At 44.9% G+C, this 27,496-nt stretch overlaps 1 protein-coding gene and 1 long non-coding RNA gene across 2 annotated transcripts; one reads left to right on the top strand and one right to left on the bottom strand.

Annotated features, from left to right (window-relative positions):
* Positions 1-8,232: 8,232 nt before the first annotated feature.
* On the top strand, positions 8,233-19,984 carry LOC123398829. The gene is made up of 2 exons (XR_006610266.1): positions 8,233-8,456; positions 19,527-19,984. It is a non-coding gene; the product is annotated as an uncharacterized LOC123398829 (long non-coding RNA).
* LOC123398827 (glutamate receptor 2.8-like) lies at positions 8,727-19,796 on the bottom strand. Its single transcript, XM_045093275.1, has 5 exons — positions 19,535-19,796; positions 17,551-18,890; positions 16,866-17,172; positions 15,858-16,264; positions 8,727-9,508 (listed from the first exon to the last, which is right to left on the bottom strand). Exons 1-5 carry the CDS (start codon positions 19,794-19,796, stop codon positions 9,086-9,088), a joined length of 2,739 nt encoding a protein of 912 aa, XP_044949210.1. The 3' UTR covers positions 8,727-9,085.
* Positions 19,985-27,496: the final 7,512 nt, after the last annotated feature.

The raw sequence follows: 27,496 nt of genomic DNA, 5'->3' as shown, positions 1-27,496 counted from the left end.
TTGCGGCCCGTGACCGTTTGTGATGGACTAGTTGGAGCACCCCTGCAGGGTTTAATCTTTTGGAAAGCCATGCCCGCGGTTATGTGGCAACTTGGAATATTTGTTAACATCCGGTTAGAGATAACTTGAACCTAATCTAATAAAATTTCCAACTGTGTGCGTAACCGTGACTGTCCCCTTCGAAGACCTCTCTTCGACCGGGAACACGGTGGGGTTATGATTTACGTAAGTAGGTGTTCAGGATCACTTAATGATCATCTAGTCATTGACCGCTAGTGTAGACCACCTTCAATACTGTTCTACGTAAGTTAGCCACCATAAAAGCTTAGGATGCTGCAACCTAAACACAATACCTTTCTTACCTAATAACTTGACTAGTTCTGGCACCGAGGTCATAGATTGTTGAGTCCCTGTGGCTCACAGATTACTTCAACACGCCAACAGGTACAGGTACCCCCAACACAGGTGATCTCGTCGGCATGCAGCTGGCGTGGCAGTATGATGAGGAGAACGACCGCCTGTACGTGAACTATCCAGAAGACTGAGACGTGGTCGTGATCGTGGGCAAGCATACAGGGTAGCATAGCCATTTCTCATGTTTTGTAGTCCGTAGCGGAACTACCTTGTTTGGATGCGTGATGTAAACTCTGATATTATGTATGAGATGGCAGTTGAATCCCTAATTGTCATTCTATTATCATGTATGTGCTATGTTACCGTGCTTGCGAAACACTTAGATGCGCTTCTTTCCAATTCGGGGCCTCGTCCCCTAAATCGGAAAGGACCGCATCTTAGTCATTACACCATCGTCCTAAGAAAAACAAGGTGCATAAAAAGGATTAAAATCACATGCAAATCATAAGTGACATGATATGGCCATGATCTTGTGCTTTTGATCTCCATCTCCAAAGCACCGACATGATCTCCATCGTCACCGGCACAACACTATGATCTCCATCATCATGTTGCCATCAAGGTTATCGCGCCAACCATGTTTATACTACTATTGCTACCGTTTAGCAATAAAGTAAAGCATTACATAGCCCTTAATGATTGACACACAGGTCATACAATAATTAAAGACAACCCTATGGCACCTGTCGGTTGCCATAGCATTGACATGCAAGTCGATATTAACTATTACAACATGATCATCTCATACATCAAATATATATCATCATGTCTTTGGCCATATCATATCACAACATACCCTACAAAAACAAGTTAGACATCCTCTCACCACTAGGGAAAAGCTTAGAGATAGACGCTTATTAGTAGCGCGACTTTTTGCCCCTCGCTACTGGTACTTACTAGTAGCGTGGATTTTTAGCCCTCGCTACTACTAAGTTGATAGTAGTAGCGCGGGTTTCTACCCCTCGCTACTACTAATTGGTTTCAACCGTGCCCCGCAGGACATGCAATAGTAGTCGCGGGGTATAAACCAGCGCTACTACTAAGTTGTTAGTAGTAGTGCGGGTTTTTACCTCTCGCTACTACTAAGTACAAGGTAGGTTACCAGCCCTGAAGTCCCCGTATATCCTCCCCTGAATCCGTACCCTCTCCCGTCACACTCCCCCTCTCTCCGATTCATTTCTCCCATCCCCTCCACTCAGGCATTGGCGAAGGCGAATCCCCCTCACCTCGCCACTTATCCCCACCCACATACCTCCCTTCCTTCCTCCCCATCCCAACGCCGGCTGCCTCGCTGCCTCACCGTGCTGCCACCGGTGCACCCGGACCCATAGGGGCACGCGATGGACGCGCAACCGCACCTCCTCCTAGCAGTGGCGGCCGCGGTCATCATCGGCGCATCGATCCACCCGGGCGACCTAGGCGTGCTCGAGGACCTGCGTGGCACGCTCACAAACCCGGACGTCCTCGCCTAGCCAAAGGGTGCCGACCCGTGCGGCAGAAGATGGGCGCACGTCTCCTGCGACCGCGACGGTCGGGTCAACAACCTGGATCTCAAGAGCGTCGGCCTCGCCGGCGCCTTATCTCCTCCCCATCTTCGGTTGGTGGTGCACAGGACCTACTCCTCGAAGTAGCCCCCTTCTCCAGCATGGATCATGATTTTTTTTGGTTTTTCAAATTAATAGTAGTAGCGCGGGTCACAGACAAGCGCTACAGATAGTTAGTAGTAGCGTGTGTGGCACCCGCGCTACTACCAACACATCTACTAGTAGCGCGGGATGCACTGCGCTACTACTACGAGTTAGTTGTAGCGCCGTAGTAGTAGCGCGGGCGCCCGCGCAACTACTAGTTGTTTAACCCGCACTACTAGTAGGCTTTTTCCTAGTAGTGTCTAATTTGTTGTTGCATGTTTTACATGGTTGCTATGGGTATCTAGCAAGAACGCTTCTTACCTACGCAAAACCACAACGGTCATATGCAAGTTGCTATTTAACCTTCTACAAGGACTGCCTATGTCGAATCTGATTCAACTAAAGTGGGAGAGGCAGACACCCGCCAGCCATCTTTATGTAACAAGTTGCATGTCAGTTGATGCAACCGGTCTCTCGTACATGTACGAGTAAGGTTGATCCGGGCCGGTTCATCCCACAATACCGCTGAATCAAGAAAAGACTAAGGAGGGAAGCAATATGAATATCAACGCCCACAAACACCTTTGTGTTCTACTCGTGATGTCATCTACGCATAGACCTGGCTCATGATGCCACTAATGGGGACCGTCGCATGGAAAAAAAAATCTACGCTCACCAAGATCAATCTACGGAGACTAACATCTACGATAGGGGGAGTGCATCTACATACCCTTGTAGATCGCTAAGAGGAAGCGTATATAACGCGGTTGATGTATTCGAATGTCTTTGCGATCCAAATCTCAATCCGACCCGCGATACCATCACGATCCATCCGGTGATCTCATCACGATCCGTCCTGATCTAGTGCCGAATGGACGACATACCCGCGTTCAACACACATACAACTTGATGACGTCTCCGCCTCCTTGATCCAGCAAGCGAGGGCGGAGTGGTAGATGAGTTCCCCGTTAGCGCGACGGCGTGACGGTGGTGGTGGTGTAGCTATCCCGATAGGGATTCGCCAAGCACTACCAAAGTATCTAGAGGAGGAGACAATCTAGAGGGAGAGGGAGAGGCTGTGTCGTGGCTTGTGTTGCTGCAGCCCTCCCTCCCCTCACATATATATAGGAGGAAAGGAGGAGGTAGGCGCCCTAGGGTTTCCCCTAGAGATTGGGTGGCGGCCAAGTGGGGTGCCTTGCCCCCCAAGGCAAGTGGGGCGCCTCCCCTCTTGTCCCAACCCTTGCCGCAACCGCATGGGCCTTAGGTGGGAGGGGCGGCCAGCCCACCAGGGGTTGGTGCGCCCCCTCTCACAGCCCATGGGGCCCTTCGGGGCAGGTGGACCCTTCCAGTGGACCCTCGGAACACTTCCAACACTCCCGTCACGAAACTGGTAAATCCCGGGACTTTTCCGGAACTCGAATACCAACTTCCCATATATCACTCTTTACCTTCGGACCACTCCACAGCTCCTCATGACGTCCGGGATCTAATCGAGGACTCCTTACAACTTTCGGTTATCACCACACATAACTCGTTAATACCAATTCGTCACCAAACCTTAAGTGTGCAGACCGTGCGGGTTCGAGAACTATGCAGACATGACCGAGACACTTTCCGGTCAATAACCAATAGCGGGACCTGAATGCCCATATTGGCTCCTACATACTATACGAAGATCTTTATCGATCGAACCACGATGTCAAGGATTCAATCAATCCTGTATAGTGTTCCCTTTGTCCATCGGTATGTTACTTGCCCGAGATTCGATCGTCGGCATCTCCATACCTAGTTCAATCTCGTTACCGGCAAGTCTCTTTACTTGTTCCGTAATACAAGATCCCACGACTAACTCTTTAGTCACATTGCTTGGAAGCTTCTTGTGATGTTGTATTATTGAGTGGGCCTAGAGATACCTCTCCGTCATACGGAGTGACAAATCCCGGTCTCAATTCACGCCAACCCAATAAACACCGTAGGAGATACTTGCAGAAGACCTTCATAGTCACCCAGTTACGTTGTGACATTTGATACACACAAGGCATTCCTCCAATATTCGGGAGTTGCATGATCTCATGGTCATAGGAACAGATACTTGACATGTAGAAAACAGTAGCAATAAACTGACACGATCATATGCTACATTCAAAGATTTGGGTCTTGTCCATCACATCTTTCTCCTAATGATGTGATCCAGTTATGAAATGACAACTCATGCCTATTGTCAGGAAACCTCGACCATCTTTTGATCAACGAGCTAGTCCATTAGAGGCTTACTAGGGACATTGTGTTTGTCTATGTATCCACACATGTATCTGAGTTTCCAATCAATACAACTATAGCATGGATAATAAATGATTATTATGAGCAAGGAAATATAATAATAACCAATTTATTATTGTCTCTAGGGTATATTTCCAACATTAAGGCAGTGCCTCTCTTCTCCAGGCATTCTTCATTGTAGCTCACTCGGGCGTGGCCGGCGCCCGGGGAACAGTGGGTGCCCGCACGTTGTTCACTACAATGCCTAGAGTGGGGGAGCAGGCGTACGACACGGACATGGAGATGCTCGACATCATCCATGACGGAGGCGAGGGAGGGGGTGGCTATGAGGATGAGAAGGTGAAAGACTCATACCCCACCTAGTCTGACAACTACCAACAACATTCCTACACCCGGATGACCACGCAACAGACATACACCCAGATCGGCGATGGCACAGAGCAACAACAACATTGGGTCGCCAGAGAGTAGCAACCCGATGGGGAGAAGGAGGAGGAGGAGGGCGACAGCGACGACAATGATCCGAATGATACAAGAGGTGATCCAAAGAAGAAGGGAAGAGGAGAAAGCTTCAACATCGGGGAGGACGAGCTGATGTGCGAGGCATACCTCAATCCGTTCCATGGCAGGAGCAAAATGGCACTACCTTTGGGAGGAACATTCACATATGGTTCCATGAATAGAAGCATTTCGTGCCCTACTCTGTCGCGCTCATACGCAACCGTGAACGAATATCCCTCAACCATTGATGTACGCCATCCAAGAGGCCATGTCCAAGTATTGGAGGCACTTGAAGCATATCATCGCACGGTGGCCTAGCGGTGCACAAATCACAGAGCAAGTAAGTTGATCATTAGCCAGATATGCTTTAGTTTTATTGATCACTAGCCAGACATGTATTATTTTTATTGCTCACTAGACGGATATGCATTCTCGACATTATTTCACTTTGTACCATACTAGTGCTTGTTTGGTGTACAAGAAGTTGGAGAAGAAGTCCTTCATCGTTGATTGAAGTTGAATGGGCAACCGAAGTTGAACCTTTTCATTGCCAAGACCGCCATCCAAGCCAACAAGGAAGAAACCGGTGACCCTACCGACCCAACCCAACAACCGCATAAGAAGGTTAGAAGAAATCTACAGGGGAAGAAGTGGGAGGAGGAGAGGGTTAAGCAAGAAGGTGCGGCAACCAAGTTGACGGAGAGGTTCCAGGACATCTTGGCGAGGAAGGAGAAGGCATGCTGTAACGCCCAAGATGCGATCCTATCCTTATTTTGGCACGAGGGCCTCGACAGGGATAGAAGCACATCTCGTCGTTTTGCAAGAATGAATATCATTACAAGTACATGTACAAAATAGATGAATATATGGAATTGGCTTACACTCGCCACAGGCTACAACAGGTTCACAACAATACATTAACATGTTCAATCATCATGTGGAAGAGCAGGGTCTGACTACGGATGAAAAACAAACAATAAAAGAACAACGTCATCCTTGCTATCCCAGGCTGCCGGCATGGAATCCATTCTAGATCGATGAAGAAGAAGGAGAAACTCCAAATAGCACAATCATCGTGCTCACGTCATAATATCACCTTACTTGTACCTGTAACTGGTGTTGTAGTAATATGTGAGTCATAGGGACTCAACAATCTCATTTCCAAAGGTATCAAGACTAGCAAAGGCGCCATGCCTCACCACTTAACCATACCTCACCCATTAAGCTTGAAGAGAGGAGGACCATGCTCGAAGATAGGAAGGTCACACTCGAGGAAAAGAGGGTGAAGATCGTCGTCAATGCGGAGGAGGCCAATATGTTGACCTTGAATCTCGACTCTTTGGATGCCAATACAAGAATCATCATGCAATCCGTCCGCTACAAAATGTTATAACGTTAGAAAGATGAATTGGCGACGACACACTATGAGGACACAACGGAGGCTGCCTCCGTGGAGGCGACGACACCTCCTTAATCGAGAAATAGTTGGTTGGGATTACCAATCAGACAGGGACAAAAATACATGATCCATTGGACTAATGTTGTTTTTGGATTCGGGCATGTAAAAAATAAGCATATTTACCTTTTTTTTTGTGATCGGACATGCAATATGACGCGTCGTGTGAATCATATTAAAGTATATTTAGATTTAAATTTACTAATGGATGTATATAGAATAATACTGGATATCGTCCTCCTGCATATGCATTCATTTTTATGGATTGGTCTCCTATCCGTAAAAGAATGCGAAATAAAATTTATAGGGAAACACTTGTTATCTGTAGTCTCGTAGAAAGCCAACGTCAGACCACTCCATGTCCTTCTATTCCGATTCAATCCCACGATGGAGAAATTAAACACTAACCCTTGTTCCTATAATTCCTCTCAGCAGTTGCTAACCACCCGTACATCACGCACAAATGATTGCATATCCTCTCTCGTCTGCTTCGTCTCTCCCGCTCCATTCCCTCGTCTCTCCCACATGCGGCCCAGATCCAAACCTAAACCCATGAGTGACCCGCCCTCCATGATGCTGCCACCGATGAGACCTCTAGTGGAACATCCGTTACATCCCTACAGTAGGTGGTTGTGCTTGCCATCTCGGTCGTTGCATTACCAGGTTGGACAGAGGATGTAAGGTGTGTCCGACATCGCCACCCCTCCCCTCGAATTGTGAACTAGCAGTGGCCTCCTGACCTTCGTTCTTCCCCTTTTGTTTCTTGATTTGATTCCAAGTTTACCTTTGATTGATGGTAATTTATTCTAATTGATTCCACGATTTGATCATGTTTTGCCTTGTGTTTTATGCGTGCATAAAAAACAGAACCAAACAGTTTGGATGGAATTGGTTTGCCAACCACGAAATGATGTGCCTGCATGTTGGCAGCAAGCATTGCCAATTTCTTCTCTAAGATTTCTGTGCTTCCGGGCTTATGTTGAGATAACATGAAATTGATGCTTCGAGATATCGATGCTTCCTAATCTGACCTATATTTTTTCAGTTCACATAGCTGACCACAATATAGAATCATGCTTCGAAATATTTATTATTAAGCATCCAACATTTTTAGAACATGTATTTTGAATCTTCTTTCTAGTACTTGTTGTTGCTTCTTACCTTCTATTGTTATGCCTCATGCCTAAACATTTTATGCTTCAAAGGTACTTATAGGTTGCCGAAGCCGGCCAGGTGACATGCTAGCCAACATGCGTGGGGAGCTCAAGGATAGGGGGCACCAGTGGCATGCAGACGAGTCATGACGACACAAGTAGACGAGTCGGCAATTAAAATTGGCGGCAAAGGCGATGAAGGCTTCTCCCACCATGACAACTTAGCTCAAGATGATGGCCGATGGGCCTGCTTGTTTCCCATCACATGGAATAATAAGCGACACGGCTGCATCGTCAAGCTCCATGAAGCAAAGAGGAAGCATATATGTATCTTGGAAATATGAAACGACATAGATAGACAATTTTCAATGTTTACGAAAGCAAACGAGACCCTATTAGGAAGCATGTGACACAATCAAAAGAAATATTAGTGATTGCCTTTTTTCAATCTAACAAAAAAGGTTGTGATTATAATTTGAGGCATTTTCTTTAAGAAGAAAATTCACCTTACGAAGGGAGCAAAATTTCTTTTCACTAGATGCACACTCCCGATTCGGTTGAAGCATGTGTAATTATCATAGTGAATTGATGGAAGCAAATTGGAAGCAAATTCCTATTATATATGAAACAGTACTTGGTTTCTGGAACAATATTGTGATTCTTTTCACCAAATTGAAGCATATCTAATTCACCCTGAAAGCTAATTATCCAATCGGCATAAGCACAACTAAATTTTATGGAAGCAAACAAGCAAACAAAAACGTTAAGGAGTAGAATAGTTGACAACAAATTAAAATACAGGAAAACAATATTTTCTACGTGACTAAATAGGAGGCTAATAATTCATCAATCCCACATGCCAGACACCGTGCTCCTTCCCTACCTTCGAGCCCCGCTGCCGCCGTCGTCCGCCTGCCACCGCAACGACTCCTCCGCATGCCGCGCTAGGCGTTCGATCACCCGCCGTCGCCACGGATGAAGGAACTCATCCGGCGCCCGGCGGCCCTGCGGGTAACCAGCAAGGTACGTCGAGATTCGATCAGTTCGGCCGAGTGCAAACTTCCGAAATGAACTCTTTCTTCCCGTCCCTCCTTAAGATCGAATTTCGATTCCCTACTACATATATGCGTTTGCAAATATGCTACGGGAATTCGCAGAATGCTAGTTTGATGTACGCTAAAATTTATGAGGACAGACGAATAGGGCAGCCAAGGTGTTCGTTAGAATGCCTGCCTCGTATTTTCTTGCTCGCGAAAAGAAGCGATGATAATTGGATGATCCACGCCCACTTCCTTTCCATGCGCAAACTTGAATTTTAATTATTTAAGGAAATAGTCTCTACAATGAGTGTACAGCCTGATTTTTCCTGGAAAAGTACAACAGCACATGATATAACGAGACAGGTGATGCCCAATAGGGTGAAGCATAATAAAACAGACTGAAACTTTACTTGATTTTGCATCCATAGGAAACTCCACACACCCAAAGTTCAGCCAGGCTTTTCCCGCAGTTAGTTGTGGTACTTTGAGCTTGGAACTGACTTGATCCACTTAATGACATGCGACTCTTGTCTCCCCTGAGTCAGTGACGTTTCTTTGTTATTATGTGTGAATCGACAGCTTATATTGTTGTTCTTACTCTCTGGTAGCTGGTCACTCTGTGTTTGAACTGAGTGACACTGTCAATGTTGTCTGCTTCTCTATATCACTGCAATTTCCGTGTTCATTGCTGTTCTGATCTCCTTGTTCTTCCTGTGAATCTCCATTTTCTCCTTGTTTCCCGTGTCCACATTCATTTTGGTCATCTTCTTTGCTCCATGCATTTTGTTGATATTTTTTGTACCAGTTCATCAGCATGGCTACAGCAAGGGAACAGGTTGTCACAACCCCAGTTAGGAGAAATAACCCCCCAAAACTTTCAAAAGTGATAGCGCCTGAACCATCAATTTTATCCTCATGTTGATGGCTGTTTTGATATATCCATTTCTTTTCAATTTCATTGATACTATCTTCTCCTGTTATGTTGAGTATTGCCCTTGATATTTCAGCTCTTAGTGGTGATTGCTTGGGAAGCGCCTAAATGCCAAAGAGATCATTATTATAAGCTTGCACAAGCTAACATACAAATAATTCTATTCATCGTAATATCTGACTATAAAAGCCTGAAAAGTAAAATTTCCATCGGGCTGAATATTCTTATCTAACAAGATATAATGGAAGATGGTCAATGATGGTTTTGCTTAGCAGCAGTAACATACTTTCACACAACCATAGTACTAAAAGTTGCTCAAGCAGTACAAATCCAGTAATCCAGTAGTCTTTCATTCTGAGACTACTTATTTTTGAAGTTGTTTTAGGAAGGAAGTTGTGAAAAGTCTATTACTCTGTTTGATAAATCAGACTAGTGTTGGATATAGTGTTATCGAATGGTTGACCTCCCACATACATCTCATATGTTCTCGAATGCAGATTGTGCAATTCGTTTTAGAAGAGGAAAAACATATTAACTAAACACCCAGGTTATCTAGAAGCAACCCATCCAACAGAGATTATTTATCACAAAAATGAATGGCTTAAAGGAGTGAAGTCCCTCGATGCTTATTAATAAAGACGGATGTGGTTCCTGGAAATTTGACCACGAAGGGTCGATCCTGTTAGGAAAGCAACTTGTATTCCCATGAGGCCATAGGCCGGTATATATACATGTACAGGTGATGGACTATATGCAGGAAACCCCTTATATATTGGGATAAATACAAAAGGGTACATGACTTATATTATAACTCTAACACCCCCCCTCAAACTCATGGTGGATGAACAACACCGAGTTTGGAGAGATAAAAGCCATGTTGTGCTCTAGTCTGGGCCTTCGTCAGGAAATCCGCCAACTGTAACTCGGAAGGCACATACTGAAGAGCAACAACCTGATCCAGCACAGCAGCGCGCACATAGAAAGTATCAACACCAGTATGCTTGGTGAGCTCATGGTTCACAGGATCGCGCGCAATGCTAATAGCACCTGTACTGCTAGATAAGAGCAGAGTTGGTGTAGTGACAGAAACACCAAAATCCTGAAGTAACCACCGTAACCAAGTCACCTCTGCCGTCAAAAGAGCCATCGCTCGCAACTCAGCCTCTGCACTCGAACGGGAAACTGCAATCTGTTTCTTCGTCTTCCAAGCAATGAGAGAACCACCAAGAAAAACACAGTAAGCAAAAAGTGAACGGCGATCTGAAGGATCACTAGCCCACGTAGCATCTGAATAGGCCTGAAGCTGTAAAGAACTGGAGCGAGGAAAGAATAGACGGTGAGAGATCGTGCCCCGAAGATATCGGAGAATACGGAGGAGATGACTATAGTGAACCGATGTGGGAGCAGAGACGAACTTACTCAAAATATGAACCGGATAAGAGATATCCGGACGAGTGACAGCTAGATAAACAAGACTGCCAACAAGATGACGATAACGCGTCGGGTCAGGCAGGGGATCACCATCAGTAGCAGAGAGGTGAACATTGAGCTCCATAGGAGTCTCAACAATGCGCTCATCAGTAAGAGCAGCACGAGCAAGAAGATCCTGGATATACTTTTCCTCGGATATAAAGAAGCCATCAGAGGTAGAAGAGACTTCAATCCCAAGAAAGTAGCGAAGAGGTCCAAGATCAGAAATAAGGAACTGCTCACTAAGGCGGGCCTTGACAAAGGCAATATACTCGGGGTCATTCCCAGTGATGACCATGTCATCAACATAGAGAAGAAGAAGAGTCCGACCACGAGGAGAAAGGTGAATAAACAATGCTGGATCATGAACACTGAGTGAAAAACCAGCGGCAGTCACCACAGAGGCAAAACGCTCAAACCAGGCGCGGGGGGCTTGCTTAAGGCCATAGAGAGAGCGACGAAGACGACATACCATGCCATCAGGAACAGAATACCCAGGTGGTGGCTGCATGTGCACCTCCTCACGCAGCTCACCATTAAGAAAAACATTCTTAACATCAAGCTGAGAGATAGACCAGTGGCGTGTAGAGGCCACGACAAGAAGTGTACGAACAGTGGTCATATGAGCCACAGGGGCAAAAGTCTCGTCATAATCACGACCATGCTCCTGCTGAAAACCACGAGCCACAAGACGAGCTTTGTGACGCTCAAGAGAACCATCGGAGCGAGTCTTAACCTTGTAGACCCATTTACAAGTGATGGGACGGACTCCGGGAGGAAGGGAAACAAGATCCCACGTACCAGTGCGTTCAAGAGCAGCAATCTCCTCTGCCATGGCGAACTGCCATTCAGGATGAACAACAGCCTGATGATAAGTAGTCGGCTCAAGAACAGCAGCACCAGCGGTGGAAAATCCAAAACGATCAACAGGCGGACGAGAACGAGAACGCAAGCCATAAGTAGGCTGAGATGAGGATGACGATACATCCACAGAGGCATCCACAGAACATGAATGACGAGTGTAACACTGAGGAAAAGATGGAACAATGGAAGGAGGAATCGCCAATGTAGAATCGGGGAGTGGCGACGAAGAAGTCACCGGAGATGAAGGTGTAGAATCCGGTGACATGCTAGACGAGGAGACCGTGGAAGATGGTGGTGACAAATCGACTGGAGGTGGAGAAGCAGAGGGAGCGGAATGAATAGGCAAAGGCTCGACGGGTGTGATAGGTGTGTCAGGAAAAATGAGGAAAGAGATATCCTCCACTGAAAAAGTCGAGGAAGATGGGCGTGGGTAGAAGGGACGAGACTCATCGAAAGTCACATCCCGAGAGATACGCATCCGACGACCGATAGGATCCCAACAACGATAGCCCTTATGCTCATCACTATAACCTAAGAAGACACACTCAATAGACTGAGCGGTCAGTTTGGTGCGTTCGCGGGGGGCAAGAAGAACATAGCAAACACAACCAAACAAGCGAAGCATCGAATAATCAGGAGAACGATCAAAAAGACGCTCGACAGGAACACCACCCTGTAGAGCAGCGGAAGGCTGGAAATTGATGAGATAGGTGGAGGTGGAGACGGCCTTAGCCCAAAAATGAGGCGGGAGAGAGGTAGCAATCATCAATGCACGAGCTATCTCAAGAAGATGACGATGCTTGCGCTCAGCCACGCCATTCTGAGCGTGAGCACTAGGACAAGAGAATTGAGAGAGAGTCCTTGCTCAGCAAGAACACCACGCAACATCTTAGAGATATACTCGCCAGCGGAGTCAGCACGGAACACACGAATGGGAGAAGAGAACTGAGTATGAACCATGGCAGCAAAACACTTATAAATGGACAACACCTCACTCCGAGAAGTCATGAAATAAAGCCATGTCTAACGAGAGAAGTCATCTATGAAATAATATAGTATTTATGACCCCCTTTCGAAGCGAAGGGAGCCGGACCCCACACGTCGGGAACTAAATCAAAAGGACGCTTATACACTGACTCACTATGTGGATATGATAACTGAATCTGCTTGTCAAGACGACAACCCTGACACTCTAAAGAGGCATCTCCTAAGACAGACCCCAGAAGATCTCGACGAACTAACGACGACAAACGAGAACCACACAGATGACCAAGTCGATGATGCCACTGCTGGAAGGAACTAGTAGCTGAGGCGACCGAAGCGGAGGAACTGGCGATAGTGGTGGCAGCGGAAGGAACATGAAGCCAGTCCAACTCCCAAAGACCCTCAGAATCACGGCGGCGAGGACCAGCCCCAACCAGAGTGTGCGTGCGACGGTCCTGGACAGAACAAGAGTCAAGGTCAAGGATGACACGACAACCAGAATCAGCAAGTTGACCAACGGAAAACAGATTCATGGTAAGTCGAGGAACATGAGCAACATCCGGAACAAAATAAGGAGTGGTAAGAGTGCCTCTACTAACGACAGGAAGGGGAGTACCATCAGCGGTGAGGACATGAACAGGAGAATCAAGCGATCGAAGGGAGGACAGAGTGGAAGAATTAGAAGTTATATGAAAGGAAGCTCCAGAGTCCAGAACCCATGGGGATCTACCTGACTGTGAAGAAGGTGGTTGCTCAGTGCGGGAAGCCTCAGTCACAGAACCAACAGTACCCGTCGAGGAAGAACCTGAAGCGGCGAGCAGACGCTTAAGTCTCAGAATGTCCTGCTCAGTCAAAGCGATGGCTGAAGCTGTCGAGGTAGATGACGAAGTCGCTGTAGATGATGATCGCGCCTTGCGCAAATGTTTTTTCTTTGTGTAGCAGTGGGACTCAATATGACCATCATTGTTGCAGTAGTCACAATGTGGACGGGGGCGACCTGAGCCTCTAGAAGGAGTGGGCAAGAGCGGCGGAGCACTCGAGCGAGAAGGGGTCGGTGCAGCAGGTGGCGGAGAAAAAGTCCGAGTAGCGAGCACCGAGGGAACCTCCAGCAAACCAGCACCACGTAAGCGAGTCTCCTCAGCACGAATCTCAGAAAGCGCCTCCATGAGAGAAATACGGCCACGAGCAAACAACTGAGCACGCCGGGGCTCAAACTCCTTACGGAGCCGAGACAGGAACTCGTAGACGCGATGAAACTCCAAGTCGGCCTGGACAACCTGGCAACAGGGGCAAGTACGACAACCAGCACTGCGGAGAGAATCAAGCTGGCGCCAGATAGCAGAACTCTGTGCATAGAAGTCATCAACAGTAGAGTCACCCTGCTGAAGAGCATGCTCCTGACGGACCATAGAGAGGTATAAGGCATCACCAGAGGGCTCATAGCGCTGACGAAGGCGAGTCCACATCTCAAACACAGTAGGAAGTCCTAGAAACTCAGAGGCAAACTGAGGCAGAACACTGGCAGTGAGAATAGCTGCAGCACGGGCATCATCATCAAGCCACTGGGTGTAAACAGACAGAGCACCATGATACACCTGAAGAGCCTCCTCATAAGTCAAAACCTTCTCATCATAAGCGCGAATAGCAGCCTCATCAGCAACCTTAGTTGCATCCTTCGCAGCCTGAGAAGCATCCGCGGGAAGAACCGGTGGAGTCGGTGGAGTGGGAGCTACAGGAGGAACCGGACGTGGCGGACAACAGACCTCGCCAGAGAGAACTCCCCAGAGACGGATGCCACGCATGTGAATGCGCATGAAGCCAGTGAACTCGGTGTAGTTAGTACCATCGAAGATCACCGAACGACGAGGGAGAGCAACATAGCCAGATGCAGTAGACATTCTTTTTTCTTTTTTCTTTTTTTTAGGACAGGAAATTAGTCAACGGGATGAGAAACCACGTGGACAGCAGAGAGAACGAGCCGATCGTTCTCGAGGGCAGAAACCACGTCGGCTGGGTCGGAACCGCGAGATCCCGGTCCAGGCGGTTGGAGCGATCCCGAGCGATTCCGTAGGCGGTACCTGGTCCAGGCGGTGGGAGCGATCCCGTAGGCGGTTGGTGGGGAGGCTGGTCCCTCGATACAGCCAGGCACGGCCCCTGTCCCGCGATGCGCCGGGGCAGATCGAGACTGGATCGTACAGCGGCACAACCCTTGTCCCGCGATGCGCCGGGGCAAATCGAGGAGACTGGATCGGGGCGGGCGGGAACGGCAGGGACTCGCGCGAGCGACTGTGCGGCGGGAGGACTTGGCGACGAGATCCAGCGAGACCGAGGCAGCCACGGGAGAAGAAACTGCGCCGGCTAGAAGATTGGATCTGGAAGAGCACGAGTTGCGCGTGCGAAAAAGAACCTAAGCTCTAATACCATGTTAGGAAAGCAACTTGTATTCCCATGAGGCCATAGGCCGGTATATATACATGTACAGGTGATGGACTATATGCAGGGATAAATACAAAAGGGTACATGACTTATATTATAACTCTAACAGATCCCAGGCTGGTGGCCAGACCACCAGCATGGCTACCATCCAAGCTATTGCTTGGTCTCCGAGATTATTTATTATAATCCACTTCAGTGCCAAATGGGAATATCATCTCATATAATTTTCCTGATAGAAAATGGATGGATCTATTGTTATGTGATGGTTGTTGCTAGCCTCTTCCATGTTGTTGTATATGGTAGTTAAACTTACATAGATAAACCCCATAGGGCACGGTCAGCTAGAGTTCATTATTGGGGACAAACAAACTGGAAAAGGACATCATGTTCATTTTGCCATTTATCTCTCTGGTCTGACCCTTTTTTCAACTTTTCATCAGACCACTAGAAAATACATTTATTCATCATATCTATTAGATAGCCCTACTATTTTTATTTTTATTCTGTAACTTACATTATACAATATACTTTAACTTTGATTTTGTAAATATCAATCTTAGGGGACATCGTATGTAGAATTGAAGGAGACACATGAACATAACATTTTACTTGACTTGCTAGCAAACTTCAAGGCAGATATTTTTGTTTTTGTTTCAAGAGATTAAAAGAAAGCGTCCTAGTAGGTGTAGTTAAACTTACAAATGCAAAACCTGCACTCTTGTAAATAGGCCCCACCATTGCGTAACCTTTGCTATACTTCGCGAGAAACAGTTTGATGTATGGGACTTCATGTACAAGCGCAGCAATGCCACCATTTTTGCTTCCTTTAGAAAGAGCAGCAGAGAAATCTTCTTGTGTTTCATAGGGCCTGATCTTTGATCTTTCAAAACCAATATCCACCAGTAGACCCTCTATATAGGAACCGCGGTGGAACCCTACATATTCTCCTTTCCTCTGGAGTTCATGAACGTCAGTCACTGTCGGTGAAAGCTGCTGCACAGTCAGCATTGATGCAAAGCTTGCAGTATAACTTGATGTAAGTACCAGAAAAACAAACATCCATACAAGCAGAACAATTCTGGATAGAAAGCGTGTCAGCTTCTCCTCTGCAATAACGATGAAGATATTATTGAGACAGTAAACAAACCTGAAAGCTGGGATACTGCAATGCATACCATTTCAGGACTTGATTGAGATACTGCAATGCATGCCATTGCAGGACTTGCTTGAAAGCATATTCAATATTTATTTCTTGATATGATAAATGCAAGTCTTACCATCATTGTTTCAACTGATGCTATAGATTTTTCCTTTAGTGAAGTGCAATTATGAAGAACAGGTGTATTGCTTTCATGGTTTTAAAGCAGATACATACTAGCATTAGTTCGTCCCCAGTTGGATTTGAACTAAAACCATGACAATAATTACGAAATGGAGGAAGTACTAATTAGACTAGACAGATCTATGTTCTTATGCTGAGAAACATTAAGATACGTTTAATAAAGCAGAGTCCTACAGAGGATTTTCTTTACTGAAAGTTGTGGAGTTGCAGTTTAGTTATATCACTGATTCACTCTAGTAATCTTTTTTGAAGGAATCTTTTGGCGCTTCTTATTTTCATGTAGTGCAACGTATACTTTGTCTATGCAACTGAAATACTTGTTCAAAATTAAGCAAAGATCTAGGAAACTGTAACGTTTACTCAACTCTCTTCGAAAATGGAGAAGAATATTGTAATCCCCACTTGTTTGAGTGAAAAGGGACCATGTACATGTTGATTGCCATTCAGATACTCCAGAAGCCAGGCAACAACTCCTGTGTAAATAAAGAATATGATGCTTCCAAACCACATTCCAGTGCTCAATGGTTTCAAGAAAATCCACATGTTCTTGATCATGTTTTCCTTGACTGGGACAATCATCCCTACTCCAGATTCTGTGTATGGTACAGTGAAGTCGACATACAATGATCTATTGTACCTTACAGTAATATCTCCAACCGCTATGTCGTATTTCTGCAATGGCATGAATCGGCTTCATATATTTGAGGAATAAGAAAGTGATGATCTACTTTTAAGAATGATTAAACACTGGAAGATCAATTGTTCAACAACAGGAAAATATTTTAGCATGCAATAGACTTTTGATTTCTTCGAGAAAAACAAAATATAATGAGTCATTCTGTCTGACATCCTTTATGTAAAATAAAATAGAGGTTGGTTTCAATTGAAAACAGAACAAAACACTGGTGGAAAATGTGGAACATAGTTAATATCTTGTAAAATGTTTTAGCTACTAGAGTTTCTTCTTAACAGTGGAATGTATGCAGCTTCTAGTTTCTGCAATGGTAGATTAAGAAAATGAAACTAAATCTTTCGTAATGTCTCTCTTACCTGAAGATAAACTTGGTAAATAAAATCGTTGTAGCTTCCTGTACTTGCTGTATCAGCTGTGTCAAATGCCAGATACTCATAAGTAAGTGCAAAAGGTAGCCTCTTTATTGCCTCCTCAAATATATCAACTGAAAGGCCACTCGCACTTGTTACATTTGTAACAGGATCTCTGAATGTCTTTATAAACTCTGGGCAATTGCTGGTGTGCACACCGACTCTAAGCTTCTTACCACTTATAGGAATTTCCCAGCCCCTCGGTATTTCAGTTGACTCTCCTGGCCAAATTACAGGATTTAGATCAAGTATTGAGGCTGATCCTGTTGTTTTTAAGCTATTTTGATTCAACTGCCGTGAAAGTCCACTTTTTACACTCCAAAACCCGATTTCTCTCCAACCTCTCCCAACCACATTTATTATTTGGAACACAGAAACTTTAAGCTGTCTATCTGTAAGGTCAAAGTCACCACTTATACCTCTAAACTTATTTTGTACAATTGCTGTTAAGAGTTCCGGACCATTTGTGGAGATAACCATGGATTCCAAGCATGTGGAGTTCTTGACGGGCCATGGTTGCTTATTTGTGGCACTGGATATCCCAACCTTTTCTGCTGCCTGTGCTAATGCCCATATCGTATCATAGGCCCATAGTCCAACAATGCTTAGTTTATTGAAGGGTGATTCATCTGGGTTATCCTGTTGGTACATTCTGTTCCACCTTATGGAGAAATTATCAAGTTCTCTTGATTTGGGGACATGATACCTTACTCCCAGTACACCATTCATTACCTCGATCACACTTGGATTGAGTGAGTCGATGATGTTTGCTACTCCATTTGTAGTAATCCATGCAAATCCCTTGTCCATCATCCCTGCCTCTTTGGCCTTCGTAAAAAGAAGGGAAGTCAGCCTGGATGACATATGAACAATAAACACCCTTGTTTGCATTGTCATCAACTTATAGAGTTCTTGCATCATGATTTCACTTGTTGCTGATGAAGTGATAACACTCTGATACAGGACATGGATATCACTCTCTTGAAGTGCACTAATGAGATATGGTAGAATGCCTCTACCATAGTCGGTGTTGTCATATACTAGCACCACTTCTCTCCATCCATAGGCTTTTACAAGTGAGGCAATGCTACTCACCTGAGCTGAGTCATTCAATGTTGCACGCACAAAATATGGCATAGTATCTGAAGTGAGAGAGGGGCTTGTTGCTGTGAAGGATACTATGGGGACTCGAGTTATATTTCCGATCTTGGAGATGAGTACAGCTTCTGATGATTTCTGGGGACCAATGATGGCTTGCAGTTTGTAATTATCCAGTAACTCAATCGCTTTTGAAATTGCATAAGGAAATTTTGATCAGATAGTATTAGTGTAATAATGTAGAAACATGATCATAACACATAACAAGGCATAATATATAATAGTATTAAAAAGGTGACTTTAGGTTTTTGTGTGTTTGTGCTGCTTGTGTCGTTTTCTCTTTTCTTGATCATTTGACGCCTGTTTGCCTAAGCCTTATATGACTCCTATAACTAAGATTGCTTCTATCCTTAATGAAATGATTAGACAGACTCTGTTTACATGTTCTTCTTTCATACTATCAAAAGGGCTTTGATTTGACTCATTTGGAGAATTATGTCATTGTAGGTTATGGTTTGTAATGGAAGATAAATATATATTTTCTCCATCTGTGATTTTTATAGATTCTGCTTGGCCTAATAATTAGGGTTTCCCTACAAAGGAACTGATCAGATGCTAATCTGAATATGGCTCTTCGTTAAGGTTACAAATGCTTAATATGCTTTTCTTAAAACTCTAAATAGTTTAAGTGCAACTCTTGTTTAAGGTGTCAAATGGTACTTTAAATATGTCTTTCTTGTTTAAGGTGTCAAACCATGGAAAGTAGGAAAACAAAGTCCTTCCGTTTTCCTGAATCCTGACAACTTGACCTTGACATACTGCAGACACATACCTGCTGATGCAGCCTGGATATCATTGCCCATGGAATCCCTGACATGGAGAACAAGCTTTGTGCTGTAATTCCGGTGGGCCGCGTAGAAATCTTCGACGGCCAAAGAAATGCTGGTCCGTGCCACTTTTCCCACCAGCGAGCCCAGATTGAGGATCACTCCGACATGGAACTCGTCTGCTTTGCTGGTGGTGTCCTGAGCTACTCCGAGATCGCCAAGGAGCAAGAGCAACAGGAAGAGGATGGTTCGGGGTGTTTTCTCCATTCCGCGGGGCACCACAAGGTCTTAGATTCTTTGGTGCTGAGATGCACTGAATTGCACCCTCTTATGTAGGATTATACTTGTTGAAGACTTTTCCGTTTAACAATAGTGCCACTAGTCAAACTGAAAGTTGCAAGGCAAATCCGCACAGCTGTGACAGATAAGTTGTCTATTACCAGCATCTTTCTTCGTGTGCTGTTTCTCTCTTTGACTTTGGTGTTCATTTGCAGTTAAATTACTGGGAACATCAACCGGAGTTGCCTCTGCATAAACTAGTAGTTCGCCAAGAACATATAAACAAACAGAGGAAGCAAGATTGCATAATGCCCCTATCGGGGTTTATAAGTGGGGCATGGGTTTTTAGATTTTTAATTTGACCAGCAAAACAATAAAAAATATTTCTTTAGATTCGTCTTGAATGAAGTTTCTGAACATATACGTCTTGTTGAAAATTTACATATGTTTTGCTAATCAAACTGAAAACCTAAAAATCTGTGCTTGACTTATAAACCCGGATGAAGAGAGTAGAATGAATTGGTTGATGGATTATGTCCTTGGAATCTACATAAGGGTGACGTGCCTACATATATTTGTTTTTCAATTTGTATGTTCTAATAAACGAGATTTATATTGTTTTCCTTGGGGGCTCGTACAAATAAACGTCGACGTTAAATTATTTTGAGGAGCGTTGACATTTCCTGATGTTGAAACGTTAAAATATTTTAGCATACAAGGCAAGTCCGAAGATTATAAATGGAACAAATGGATCTCTTTGAGATTATAGGCATCCTCCTCCTTTATGAGATAAGGGCAAGGGCTAGCATAAAGACATCCGATCTTTTTTTTTTTTTTTTTTTGAGGAGAATAAAGACATCCAATCTAATAGTTTTGATAGAGCTTGCTATTCTCGGATTGTAATCCCCTCTCACAAGGCATCTTTACCATCAATCCAATCCAAACAGTAGTAAGGTATTACCTCCAACATGATGGCCTAAACCTGGATAAAATCTTCGTGTACTGCCCCACTGATAGGTGGCGCGCCAGGAACTGGTTGTGTGGCCTAATAAACCGATCTACATGGGGTCTCTGGTCCAAGGTTGTGTGGCCTAGTAAACCGATCTACATGGGGTTTCTGGTCCAAACTGACGTCTTTGCTCTGGGGCCAAGATCGCCCTTGGCTACTTGAGCTTAGTCGCCAACTCGGCAAGGAGACTCGTCATCATTAGCGAAGGAAGGTCTTGGCCATTTTTCTTGTCAAGGGAACTAAGACCTAGCAAATTGCCAGGTTTGTCGCCCTTGAGCATTGGACGATGTACTTTGACGCCTCCATGGTGCTTCGAGGCTTGGGGCCGGCGTTGTCATGATATCTTCGAAAGGGGCAAGATGAACTATGTGCTATAGATACACTTTCCAACCTCCAACCATGCAGTCGATTATGAAGTCCTCCTCCATGGTCCCTGCCTCGCTGTCTCCATGGGCATATGACGACTCGTCTATCCCAACGACTCCAGTCATGAAGTCCTTCGACATGAAGGATCGAAAGATGCCAATCTATTGGATGAGGTGCACCGATTCAAAGGCCAGTTCGACAACCTCGAGCTGCATCACGTCAAGCGCTCTGACAACATGGCGGTTGATGCTCTCACAAGGATGGGCACCCTTCGGGACCCGGTCTAGTCACACACCTTCCCCGAGCATCTCCATCAACCTTCCATCAAAATAGAGCTGTATTAAGAACCCGGAGGCTCGTGAGCGAAGATCTTGTCTGTAATCCCAGAGAGGGCCAAACCAGTCCTTGCTTATCTCCTAAACAAGCACTAGTGCAAGCGGCTCCTATATAAACGGTTTACCCCCTTTTGGTGACACAGTTTTAAACCGTCACCTTGCCTGTGTGGGTGATAGAGGGGGGGGGGGCTATCCCACACGACACGGATAAATCATCGGCGATGCCTCCATTTGGTCACACATGCTCGGCAAAAAGAGATCGTGTGCGATTGGAAGGCCCATCACAAATAGATATATTGTCGAAGTCATGTGAGATGTGCTTAGGATCCCACACAGGGAATTCCAAAGATATGTCTCCATTCATATTGTACATCACACACAATTTTCTGCATAACATCCTCATTATTAGGGGTGGCCATCACACATGGTGCCTAGAAAAAACTATTTGGCATAGGGTTGTCCATCACACACACTTTTTATGTGAAAACGTTTGTGAAAGGGTGGCTTAACGCACACAGTTGTCGGTCGGAAATCGTGTGCGGTTGTTCACTCATCCAACACGCCAACCTTCCAGAAACCGTGTGGGTTTGCTAAGGTCATCGCTCATGGTGTTTCCTAAGAAATCGTCTGCAATAGGAAACTCCAATAATCAACCTAATTGCTCTATTATTTATAATCCAGTTAGTAATCAAATTGACACTTCATATCAAGCACACAATATATTTCATATTCATATTACGGCAACCAAGATTCCATAATTGAAATCATCAGAGTACAAGATCATATAGGCATATATTGTTGGAAATATGCCCTAGAGGCAATGATAAAATAGTTATTATTATATTTCCTGTTTCAAGATAATCTTTTATTATCCATGTTATAATTGTATTGAATGAAAACATAGATACATGTGTGGACACATAGACAAAACAATGTCCCTAGCAAGCCTCTAGTTGGCTAGCCAGTTGATCAAGGATAGTCAAGGTTTTCTGACTATATGCAAGTGTTGTCACTTGATAACTAGATCACATCATTAGGAGAATCATGTGATAGACTAGACCCAAATTGTGAACGTAGAATGTGATCGTGTCATTTTGATGCTATTGTTTTCTGCGCGTCAAGTATTTATTCCTATGACCATGAGATCATATAACTCACTGGCACTGGAGGAATACCTTGTGTGTATCAAACGTCGCAACGTAACTGAGTGACTATAAAGGTGCTCTACAGGTATCTCTGAAGGTGTCCGTTGTGTTAGTATGGATCAAGACTAGGATTTGTCACTCCGTGTGACAGAGAGGTATCTCGGGGCCCACTCAGTAATGCAACATCACAATCAAGCCTTGCAAGCAATGTGACTAAAGTGTAAGTCACGGGATCTTGTATTACGGAACGAGTAAAGAGACTTGCCGATAACGAGATTGAAATAGGTATGCGGATACCGACGATCGAATCTCGGGCAAGTAACATACCGAAGGACAAAGGGAATGACATACATGATTACATGAATCCTTGGCACTAAGGTTCAACCGATAAGATCTTCGGACAATATGTAGGATCCAATATGGGCATCTAGGTCCCGCTATTGGATATTGACCGAGGAGTGTCTCGGGTCATGTATACATAGTTCTTGAACCCGCAGGGTCTGCGCACTTAAGGTTCGACGATGTTTTAGTATAGTTGAGTTATATGTGTGGTTGCCGAATGTTGTTCGGAGTCCCGGATGAGATCACGGACGTCACGAGGGTTTTCGGAATGGTTTGGAAACAAATATTGATATATAGGATGGTTTCATTTGGTCACCGGAAAGTTTCGGGCATTATCGGCAGAGTATCGGGAGTGACGAATGGGTTCCGGGTGTTCACCGGGAGGGGCCCACCCACCCGGGAGTGAGCCCATGGCCTTAGGGTGGCGCACCAGCCCTTAGTGGGCTGGTGGAATCAGCCCAAGAAGGCTATGGCGCCACAAGTGAAAAAACCAAAGGAAAGAAAGAAAAAAAGGAAAGAGGGAGGTGGGAAGGAAGATGGGGACTCCTCCTTCCCAAACCGAATTTGAGGAGGAGTCCTCCTCCCCCTTCGGCCGGCGCACCCTCGGGGCCCTTGTGCCCCAAGTCTAGCCCCTCCCCTCCTCCTATATATACTGGTGGTTTTAGGGGTTTTGAGACACAATTTTGCCACGTGCAACTCAAACCTATTCCACATAGTAGTTTTGCCTCTAGATCGGATTTCTGCGAAGCTCGGGCGGAGCCGTGCAGGAGTAGATCAACACCACCACCGGAGCGCCGTTACGCTGCCGGAGAACTCATCTACTTCTCCGTCTCTCTTGCTGGATCAAGAAGGACAAGATCGTCATCGAGCTGTACGTGTGCTGAACGCGGAGGTGCCGTCCGTTCGGCGCTAGATCGGAACAGATCGTGGGATGATGGTGATTTTAATAACGAAGCTGTACCACTACATTAACCGCATTTCTTAACGCTTCCCACTTAGCGATCTACAAGGGTATGTAGATCTAATCTCCTCTCGTAGACGGACATCACCATGATAGGTCTTCGTGTGCGTAGGAAATTTTTTGTTTCCCATGCAACGTTCCCCAACAGTGGCATCATGAGCTAGGTTCATGCATAGATGTTATCTCGAGTAGAACACAAAAGGTTTTGTGGACGTTGATGTTCGATTTGCTGCCCTCCTTAGTCTTTTCTCGATTCGGCGGTATTGTTGGATTGAAGCGGCCCGGACCGACATTACTCGTACGCTTATGAGAGACTGGTTTCATCGACTAACATGCAACTCGTTGCTTAAAGATGACTGGCGGGTGCCTGTTTCTTCAACTTTAGTTGAATTGGTTTTGACTGAGGCGGTCCTTGGAGAGAGGTTAAATAGTAATTTGCACATCTCCGTTGTGGTTTTTGCGTAAGTAATATGCGATCATACTAGATACCCATAGCAACCACGTAAAACATGCAACAACAAATTAGAGGACGTCCAACTTGTTTTTGCAGGGTATGCTTGTGATATGATATGGACAATGACGTGATGTGATATATTGGATGTATGATATGATCATGTTGTAATAGTTAATATCGACTTCACGTCGATGCTACGACAATCGGCAGGAGCCATAGGGTTGTCTTTAAACTAACGTTTGTGTTTGCAGAGGTGTTTACTATATTGCTAGGTCGTAGCTTTAGTAGTAATATCATAGATAGCACGACAACCTCGATGGAGGCACGATGATGGAGATCATGGTGTGGCGCCGGTGACAAGAAGATCATGCCGGTGCTTTGGTGATGGAGATCAAGAAGCACAAGATGATGGCCATATCATGTCACTTATGAATTGCATGTGATGTTAATCCTTTTATGCACCTTATTTTGCTTAGAACGACAATAGCATTATAAGGTGATCTCTCACTAAAATTTCAAGATGAAATTGTGTTCTCCCCGACTGTGCACTGTTGCGACAGTTTGTCGTTTTGAGACACCACGTGATGATCGGGTGTGATAGACTCAACGTTCACATACAACGGGTGCAAAACAGTTGCACACGCGGAACACTTGGGTTAAACTTGACGAGCCTAGCATGTGCAGACATGACCTCGGAACACATGAGACCGAAAGGTTGAGCATGAATCGTATAGTTGATATGATTAGCATAGAGATGCTTACCACTGAAACTATTCTCAACTCACGTGATGATCGGACTTGAGTTACTGAATTTGGATCATGTACCACTCAAATGACTAGAGAGATGTACTTTTTGAGTGGGAGTTTATCAATAATTTGATTAGTTAAACTCTAATTATCTTAAACACAGTCTAAGTCCACTTTGCAATATTTGTGTTGTAGATAAATGGCTCATGCAACAGTCACCCTGGATTTTAATACGTTCCTAGAGAAAGCTAAGTTGAAAGTTGATGGAAGCAACTTTGTAGACTGGGCTCGTAATCTGAAGCTGCTCCTGCAAACTGGGAAGAAGGATTATGTCCTTAATGCTGCGCTAGGAGATGAACCACCCGCTACGTCTAGCCAAGATGTTTTGAACGCCTGGTTAACATGTAAGGAGGACTACTCAGTATTTCAATGTGCAGTCTTGTATGGCTTAGAGCCGGGACTTCAACATCGCTTTGAGCGTCATGGAGCATATGAGATGTTCCAGGAGTTGAAGTTTATCTTTCAGAAGAATGCCCGGATCGAGAGGTATGAGACCTCCGATAAATTCTATGTTTGCAAGGTGGAGGAGAATTCGTGTGTCAGTGAACATGTGCTCAAAGTGTCTGGGTACTCAAACCGTCTAGCTGAGCTGGGGATTGAACTCCCGCAAGAGGCTATCACTGACAGAATTCTTCAATCACTGCCACCTAGCTATAAGAGCTTTTTTTGAACTATTACATGCAAGGGATGAACAAGTCACCCAACGAGTTATTCGCGATGCTAAAAGTCACAGAGTCAGAACTCCGGAAAGAGCATCAAGTGTTGATGGTCAATAAGACCAGTGGTGTCAAGAGAAATGACAAAGGCAAGAAGGGTAACTCTAAGAAGAGTGGCAAGCCTGTTGCCAATCCGACGAAGAAACCCAAGGCTGGACCTAAGCCTGGATCAGAGTGTTATTATTGCAAGGGACTGGGTCACTGGAAGTGCAACTGCCCCAAGTATTTGGCTGATAAGAAGGCGGCCAAGGAAAAATCAGGTATATTTGATATACATGTTATTGATGTGTACTTAACCAACTCTCATAGTAGTGCGTGGGTATTCGATACCGGTTCTGTTGCTCATATTTGCAAGTCGAAGCTGGAACTGCGGAATAAACGAAGGCTGGCGAAGGATGAAGTGACGATGCGCGTGGGAAATGGTTCCAAGGTGGATGCAATCGCCGTCGGCACAGTTCCACTTCAGTTACCATCAGGATTAGTTATGAACTTAAATAATTGTTATTTAGTGTGTGCATTAAGCATGGACATTATATCTGGATCTTGTTTATTGCGAGACGGTTACTCGTTTAAGTCAGAGAATAATGGTTGTTCTATTTCTATGAGTAAAATCTTTTCTGGTCATGCACCTAATGTGAGAGGATTGTTCATATTGAATATTGATAGCGATGATACACATATACATAACATTGAGACCAAAAGATGTAGAGTTAACAATGATAGCGCCACGTTTTTGTGGCACTGCTGCTTAGGTCATGTTGGTGTAAAGCGCATGAAGAAACTCCATTCCGATGGGCCTTTGGAATCACTTGATTTTGAATCATTTGACACGTGCGAACCATGCCTCATGGGCAAGATGACTAAGACTCCGTTCTCCCGAACAATGGAGCGTGCAAGTGACTTGTTGGAGATCATAGATACCGATGTGTGCGGTCCGATGAGTGTGGAGGCGTGCGGTGGATATCGTTATTTTCTCACCTTCACTGACGATTTGAGTAGGTATGGATATATCTACTTGATGAAGCACAAGTCTGAAACGTTTGAGAAGTTCAAGCAATTTTAGAGTGAAGTTGAAAATCATCATAACAAGAAGATCAAGTTCCTACGTTCTAATCGTGGGGGTGAATATCTGAGTTTCGAGTTTGATGCTCACTTAAGACAATGTGGAATTGGTTCACAGTTGACACCGCCTGGAACACCACAACGTAATGGTGTGTCCGAACGTCGTAATCGTACTTTGTTAGAAATGGTGTGATCTATGATGTCTCTTACCGATTTGCCGTTATCATTCTGGGGTTATGCATTAGAGACAGCTGCATTCACTTTAAATAGGGCACCATCAAAATCCATTGAGACGACACCATACGAGCTGTGGTATGGCAAAAGACTGAAGTTGTCGTTTCTTAAAGTTTGGGGATGTGATGCTTATGTCAAAATGCTTCAGCCTGAAAAGCTGGAACCCAAAGCGGAAAAGTGCGTCTTCATAGGTTACCCAAAGGAGACAGTTGGGTACACCTTCTATCTCAAATCCGAGGGCAAAGTGTTTGTTGCTA

This window comes from Hordeum vulgare, chromosome 5H, assembly GCF_904849725.1.
Source record: "Hordeum vulgare subsp. vulgare chromosome 5H, MorexV3_pseudomolecules_assembly, whole genome shotgun sequence".
NCBI classification, from domain to species: Eukaryota; Viridiplantae; Streptophyta; class Magnoliopsida; order Poales; family Poaceae; genus Hordeum; species Hordeum vulgare.
This window is presented reverse-complemented; position numbering and strand designations above follow the sequence as displayed.